The 8,414-nt window shown below is 32.7% G+C and overlaps 1 protein-coding gene and 1 pseudogene across 1 annotated transcript; both read left to right on the forward strand.

Moving 5' to 3' along the window:
• Positions 1–1,395: 1,395 nt before the first annotated feature.
• Positions 1,396–2,713, forward strand: LOC111785903 (MLP-like protein 43; annotated as a pseudogene).
• Positions 2,714–6,889: 4,176 nt separating this feature from the next.
• On the forward strand, positions 6,890–8,191 carry LOC111791531 (MLP-like protein 43). Its single transcript, XM_087122721.1, has 2 exons — positions 6,890–7,105; positions 7,752–8,191. Exons 1-2 carry the CDS (start codon positions 6,919–6,921, stop codon positions 8,051–8,053), a joined length of 489 nt encoding a protein of 162 aa, XP_086978847.1. The 5' UTR covers positions 6,890–6,918; the 3' UTR covers positions 8,054–8,191.
• The last annotated feature ends 223 nt before the right edge of the window (positions 8,192–8,414 follow it).

Raw genomic sequence — 8,414 nt, forward strand, 5'->3', positions numbered from 1 at the left:
CGTTATGCTTTGCATAGCGCTGCCGTAACGATTACTAGTTCTAACAGGTCCCGGCATAAGGGGCTCCCAGAGTATGCCCACTGGATAAGGAAAGTGGCCCAGCGGTGTGTAGAGTATATGGTACACGTCCACGATTATCCGTTAGGACAGCACCATAGGGAAAAAGAAACGAAACGAAAGATAGGTCCCATCATTTCATTGCATGTGATTGTTGCATTTAACCCCAATAGTGGGGTCACTTACTGAGTATTCTAGAAATAGTCAAGCCTCGTGCTACTTTACTTTTGCAGATAAGGGCAAGGCACCCATGTAACAACGACGGCGGAATCGTACACCTCGGACCGTGGCATATGCATAGGGTAGTTGTTTTTCCATTTCATAGTCTAAGTTGAATTCAGTTTGCATCACTAGTATAGGTTAGTATAGGTTGAGTTGTATTTACATAATAAACCATAGGGTAGAATTAAAACATTCATTTTAGTTTTGGTTCCTTTTCATTTATTTCAATAATGTTCATTTCTTTTCCCTTGTAATCATTTCTTTTTCACGAGGTAATAAAAGGCGAATGTAAGTCGCATTTATGAACAGAGCTCCTTTAATGTATATTCCGCATTCCATTATATAGTAATGACCTTAGATTAAATAGGTAAAAATTATAGGGTCGTTACAGGCAAGCTTATACGTGACTTAATCGAATGGTCATACAAAGACTAGGTGGGAGAAGTTAACGACTGATTGCATCCCCCTATAGTACATTTTGGGACGGTTTAGGTCTAGAAGACCTAAACATGATTTCGTAAAATAGTTGTACAAACAAAAAATACAATACTAATCTAATACAACATGAAAACATATAAAGATTCTGGCGTGACATGGGCATGCGTCTACGGACAATATGCACTGGACGAGCATGACTATGACACTTAACATCTCAAATACTCTAATAATTTAATTTATGGGTTTGTCGATCTTCAAAGTCAAACAAGCTAACATTCTATCACTAAAAATAATGGTTTAACTTCATAATGCAAAATTAAGAGGGAATTATGTACGAACATTAGAAAATAGAAAGTTTCAATTAAAATGTATAACCTAACCCTTGCTTTAATTAAGCCTAGTGGTTGTTTTATTACATCATAACAATCATACCCACGTAATCAAATAAGTATTATTGTAGAATAATAATGATAAGATTAAATTATACCAATATCCTTGAGACTAGCCTTATGGCATCCATTATGGCATCCATTATTGCATCATGTGTGTGAGACTAAGCCCACAAAGCCCTCTCTTTAAATTGAGCTTAATAGAGGAGGGAACCTTCTACCTTTTATCTTAGTTCATCTCAGTTGGGTTACAATTTGAGCAACTTGTTCTTCCAAGTAACTCAATTCAATGGCTCTCTATCGAAAATTGGAGACTGATGTCAAAATTAAGGCTTCAGTCCAAAAGTATCATGAACTAATTCATCAAAAACCTCACCATATATCCAAAGCCTCTTCAGATAAAATACAAGGCGTTGAGTTACATGAAGATGAATGGGGAAAAGTCGGCATTATCCTCTATTGGCACTACGTTCGTTGTTTTTTTTTTTTTTTTTTTAAGTTCTCATTTTTTTTTATCTTATAATTTTAATCTTTCCCCTTTTAAGTATAAACTTTTAAAATATTTAAAGCTTTTCTTATCCTCGTTTTATTTCTGGTTTAGTTATAAAACATTACTTCTACCCTAGGTTTTATTTATTTATTTTTTTTTGTAAAATTTGGTCGGAAAGTACACTTTTGTCTTTAAAGAATGCGCTCTCCGATCCCATGTCAGCCAGTTAGAGAGTGGAATGAAATATTCCTTATAAGGGTGTGAAAACCTCTCTCTAGTAAACGCATTTTAAAACAGTGTGGCTGACGGCGATACGTAACGAGCTAAAGCGGACAATATCTATTAACATTGTGCTTAGACTATTAGAATTGATATTAGAGCTATACATCAATTAGTGTGCCAGCGAGAATACTAGCCCCAGAAAAGAGTGGACTGTGAGATTGAGAAACCAATAGTTAAAAAATAAGTTTATTAAACCAAGTCCAATAGCTGGTTATCTAACTCTAAATTTTGTTATCTACTCGGAGACAAATCTATTTAATACTTTTTAAAGGTTACCATGAACCTAATTTATAATTTAACCTTTTTATATTTGAGTAATAGAAGGGAAGGCTTGTGTGTCAAAGAGGGTAATAGAAGCTGTGGATGAGGAGAACAATTCATTAACGTGGAAAGAGATAGAAGGAGACCTTTCAAAGCACTACAAGAATTTCAGAATTAAAGTCCAATGTATCCCAAAGGATAAGGGAAGTGTGATTCACATTACTTTGGAATATGAGAATCTGCATGAACAAATTCCAGATTCACATACTTTTCTTCAGCTTTGTGTTGATACCGCCAAAGACATTGATGCTCACCTCATGGGATATGATAACTAGGGTTCGTGTATAGCTGCTAAAGCATGAGCAACGTCTCTATCTCCACTCATAGCTCTTGGGTGGTGGTGCTATTACCATGTCATGGAATAATAATCGGCTATTACTACGTTGCTAATCTTAATTTTATACTTAAATAAACATATTCTGTCGTGATGTAGCCTGTTCTATGTATGCATTTGTCTCGGACCATGTAGCTCATGTTCTATGTGAAAAGGAAAAATAGTATGAGTGAGATTCCATATCGGTGGGAGAGGAGAACGAAACATTTTCTTTTTGTAAGAGTGTAAAAATCTCTCCACGTGTATTAAAATTGTGAGGCTAACGGCGATACATAATGAGCTTAAACGGACAATATTTATTACCAATAGGTTTGGGCTGTTTCACGTACAATTTAAGTTATATTGATCGAATTTTTTGGGTCATCAAAATATTCTTATTTAAAAATAGTTTGAATTCATAATTAGTTTTGAAAAACAAATATGCTAATATTTATTTAGAAATAATTTAAAATATTATTGATCACATAATTGACAATGACCTAATTAATGGGATCTATTACTATAAAAACCATTACATTCATATGTGTCTCTTTGAAAGGGTGGAAACCGATGTAGAAATCCGAGCTTTAGCTTCAAAGTTTAAGGAAATATTTCATGAGAGGCCTCATCATATCCGACGTCTCCACCGGCATAATACACGGGGTTGACCTACATGAGGACAAATGGGGCAAAATTGGCTTGATCCTTGAAAATAACCTCACGATTTATCATTTATTTAGGTTAAGTCATTAAACAATCTTGAACTCTTAACTTTTTATAAACATTTCAAAACTCGAACAACGTTTCGATGGGAACTAAAGCAGTAAATGAGAAAGTGGAAAAAGTTGACGAAGAGAACAATTGCATCACTTTCACCGTCATTGAGGGAGACCTTTTGGAGCAATACAAGAGTTTGAAGTTTAAGATGCAATTTATTCCAAAGGGTAAGGTAAGCGTGATTCACTGCTGTTTAGAATATGAAAAGCTTCATAACGAGATAGTGATAGGTCCCTACAACATTTGTTTCATGTGTTTGCATTATGCATGACTCTTCAGAATAGGTTACTTACTAACTATTGCTGAGGCTATGTGCTACATCATTTTTTCAGGTAAAGATAAGGCGCCCATATACGGTTAACAGTGACATCACATTGAGACCATGACACCTACATAGAATAGAAACATTATTGATGAGGTGGAATTTGTTAAATGGTAGAACAATGGGTAGCTTTATTTATTTGAAAATAAATAAAAGACATCCATAATTATGTAAAAAAAGTCATTTCGAAAATAATGATGGCTACTGCATCCATCCATACAAAGAACTAATTTATATCTATATTACAAGACCTCTTTTCATACATATTAGAAGACCATTTTTTAAAATATGATCCTTTGTTTGTGTTGGGTATGGCTTAGCCAAAACGGAAAGGCTCCCCAAAGTTCATGACGACATAAATATCGTAAGGTACGTGTTCGTAATAATCATAACAAGAATGTATTCTGATGCTCATGACATATAAAATGTATGAGGTCACATATCATCAAAACATGACATATTTATAATGCAAGTTATACCTCCAATCTTTTTCAGACATATGATTCCTACTACAAACGTAATACTTGTCATATCTTTCATGATTAACATACATGGCTTTCTAATGTCTCATAGGCATAAAATGAACATATTAACATCAATTTACATGGCGTGACATATGGAGGTTTATGCATCCTATAACATTGATAACGTAAAATAATTCCATGACACAATATAATTATGTCATAGTATAACTAATGACATAGCATGACTTGTAATAAGACCTAAAATATATCATAGCATAAGCATAACATAACATACGTCAACAAACATTAATTGTTACATAATGTGTGAGACTTGGTAGCATTATATCTATCTTTAATAATTTGAACCACTTGTTCTTCCGAGTAACTCAACTCCATGGCTCTATATGGAAAGTTGGAGACCGAGATAGAAATTAAGGCTTCAGTTGAAAAGTTTCATGAAATAATTCATCAAAAACTTCGTCATATATTCAAAGCCACTTCAGATAAAATACAAAGCGTCAAGTTACATGAAGGCGAATGGGGCAAAGTTGGTTCTATCATTTATTTTAACTACGTTCATAGTTATTTATTTATTTATTTATATTTGATCGGTTCGAAGCTCTAAATTATCTTTTATCAATTAAATTACAATTTTCGTACTATAATCTTTAAATTTATATATATTTGATTTATGAATTTTAAAAATTGTCTAATAAATTTTTAATCTTTCAATTTTGCATATAATAAGCTCACTTTGATGACTATTTTGTTTTCATTTTTATGTTTTTTTTAAGGTAAGCTTATAAACATTATCTTTACTTATATAATTTTTAATTTTAAACACGGTCTAATCGATTTTCGAATTTTTAATTTTGTGTTTAGTAGCTAGATGGTGAATCTTTACAAAATAATAATAATAATAATAATAATAATAAAAAATAGGTTAAAAGTCTATTAGAGACGAAATTGAACACTCAAATTATTCTCACAAATCAACACGAGTGATTTTAATATATTTTGTCCTCACTTACATGTATCTTATAAAAATTTCCAAAAGGTTACTCAATATAAAATTGCTCCAAGTAAAACATGTTTAACTATAAAGTTTCTATGATTGAGGCATCGAAAAGGAAGGTGCACCTTATTGGTACCCATAGTAACTTTAATTTCATTTAAACCTTTCTTAGTCATTCTATCTTTTAGATCACTTTCATTCGGATGTAATCTCGGTTCATATATGTACTTCTCAATTACTCAGGTATCACACTAAACTTAAAATTTATCTGGAATTTGTTCAATGCAACGTTTTGTGATCCGTACATGGTGCCTCACCTTTACCTAAAATATAAAAATAGCACAAGGCTTGTATTTTAAAACATCATTTCATGTCATTCTCTTAGGCGGCTTTCCAGTTCGAGCTAAATCGGATGTGTAGTACTTCTCTACACATGATTCACACGTGTGAGCGTTGGCTCACCAGGTGGGTTCGCACACCCCCTTGGCTTGCTGGTTGGGCTAGCACTCGTTGACGGACTATTGTCGAACACCCATGAGAATAGCGACTGTCGTAGCATCATGATAAACATGATGGTCATTTCAGTCTCATGGTGTACGCGTCTGTACTCATCATAAAGGGGAAGTATCCCAATACACGTGAACATACAATTATGCATGTAGTCCCCATACTTTTCATCAAAGTGTAATAAATAATGCAAGACAATCTCTATTCTTTCATCACGTATTAAACTCGGTAATTATGCGTACATAATCTTATACATCATTTCATACATAAATAACTTTCAAGTCATTGCATAGGGAGGTTGTGCATCATAGATTTCCTTATTTCAAAACATATCATGGCCTAACATAATAGCATAGTATATCATGACATCTTGTAAGATAACATACCTGATCGTGACATAACTTAATATTTCATTTATACCATAATAGTATTTGGCATATCATATAGCATAACATAACCTAACATAGCATATCACACCTGGAACCATCCCAAATACTCAAAATCGTATTTTGATAATTTAACATATGGATTTGTCCGTATTAAAAATAAAAAAATAAAAAATAAAATATAAAAAAAAAAAACTTAACTTTATACCTTAGTATTTAAAATCTCAACGTCTAAGCTCTCCATAATGCATCATTAAAAAGACAATTATAGAAAATAGAAGGTTGGAATTAATAATGTATAACCTACTACATTATAACCCTAGCCTTAATTAAGTCTTATAGTGGTTGTTTAAGTATATCATATTGTTCATACCCACGTAACCAAATTAGTGTTAAATAGGAATTCATATTTTAATTATTCCTTAGTTGAAAGATGAAAACTATGCCCATAGACTAACACGAGTTATTTCAGTATATTTTGTCTTCACTCACATGCATCTTAAAAAAATGAAAATTTTCGAGGAGCTCATCCGACATAAAATTGCTCAAAGCAAAACATGTTTAACTATGAAGTTTCTATAATTGAGCAACGGAAAGAAAAAAAAAGAAAAAAAAACTGCACCTTGCTCATATAAGCAGTAACTTTGAATTCTTTGATTTTCTTAGTTATCATATTTTCTCTGGTTCGAGTGTGGTTCGCCTTTATTTGGTCACATTTTTTAAATTTAAGAATATAATTGAAACTTATTTTACCTCTTTTAAGTTAGTTTAAAAAATAAAAAAGAGAAAATAATTATAAAATAGAGGATAAAAATGTAAAATTCAACTCCCAATAGATGCAATATTGCATCATGTGTGAGAGTAAGCCTTGTCGTTAAATAGCAATATCCTTATCGTTGTTGGTTACAACTTGTTCTTCCAAGTAACTTAATGTCATGGCTCTCTATGGGAAGTTGGAGACTGATGTAGAAGTGAACGCTTCAGTTGAAAAGTTTCATGAAATATTTCATCAAAATCTTCACCATATGTCCAACATCTCTCCCGATAAAATACGAAGCATCGAGTTACATGAAGGCGAATGGGGCAAAGTTGGCACTATCCTCTATTGGCACTACTTTCATGGTTTGTTCATTTTTTTAATTTTTTTAATTTTTTTTTTTTTTTTTTTGAAATCTAGTGGGAAAGTATACTTGTATTTTAAAGAATATGTTGTGAGATCTCACGTTGGTTGGAGATAAAAGAACGAAAGATTTATAAGGGTGTGGAAATCTCTACTTAGTAGAAGCGTTTTAAAATTATGAGACTCATGACTATAGGTAATGGTTCTCAAACTCTACCTCTAAATTTTGTGTCGGTAACTAACCCAAAATTTTAAAAAACATAGAGTAGATTTTGAGAGTTGAGTTATCTAATAAAGACATGAGAAAGTTTAAAAATCTATTTAATACTTTTTACAGGTTATTAAATTAAAAATTCTTGAACACAAGAACTCAACCTATCTATCAACCAGCAAATATGGTCATTTTTAGGTTTTTTGTTTTGAACTTCCCCTGAATAATTTTTTGACCCTTACAAAGAATGTTTCGTTCCCCTCTTCAACTGACATGGGATCTCACAATCCACCCCATTTGAGTCCCAGCGTTCTTGCTGACATTTGTTCTCTTTTACATAATCAGACATTTTCAAGAGATAAAACGACAAAATAAACACAAACTTAACTTAAACGCTACTTATAATTTATTTATTTTATTTTTGTTTTGAGTAATAGAAGGGAAGGCTTGTGTGTCAAAGAGGGTAATAGAAGCTGTGGATGAGGAGAACAATTCAGTAACGTGGAAAGAGTTAGAGGGAGACATTTCAAAGCACTACAAGAACTTCAAAGTTAAAGTCCAATGTATCCCAAAGGAGAAGGGAAGTGTGGTTCACATTACTTTGGAATATGAGAAGCTGCATGAACAAATTCAAGATCCACACACTTTTCTTCAGCTTTGTGCTGATGCCGCCAAAGACATTGATGCTCACCTCATGGGATATGATAATGAAGGTTCGTGTATAACTGCTAAAGCATGAGCAACAAGTCTCTATCTCCACCCATGGCTCTTGGGTGGTGGTGCTATTACTATGTTATGGAATAATAATTGCTAAGGCATGAACAACAATAATCTAAATCTTTGTATGCTTCTAATAAAATGTGTCTTGGTGCAATAATTGTTAAGATTGTGTACTAATATGCGTTCTTGTTGGATGAGTAGCTGTAACTATAAGTTTTTCAAGATCTTCGATCATCGATTGCTACTACTGACGTAGAAAAATATTAATTCATCATAATAACATGAATGAATAGCTTATTTATGCTATGTTAATTAGTGAGAGAATGAAGTAAAATCAATGAAGTGAACCACCTAACTTCTTTGTTTGTGTAACACTCAAG

This window comes from Cucurbita pepo, chromosome 3 (assembly GCF_057944985.1).
Source record: "Cucurbita pepo subsp. pepo isolate OVF chromosome 3, ASM5794498v1, whole genome shotgun sequence".
NCBI classification, from domain to species: domain Eukaryota; kingdom Viridiplantae; phylum Streptophyta; class Magnoliopsida; order Cucurbitales; family Cucurbitaceae; genus Cucurbita; species Cucurbita pepo.

Bases quoted from the DNA above. Each gene is read 5' to 3' on its own strand.
- LOC111791531 (XM_087122721.1), top strand. From the start codon at position 6,919: ATGGCTCTCTATGGGAAGTTGGAGACTGATGTAGAAGTGAACGCTTCA. The intron at 7,106-7,751 runs GTTTGTTCATTT...TTTGAGTAATAG, and splicing joins CTATTGGCACTACTTTCATG to AAGGGAAGGCTTGTGTGTCA.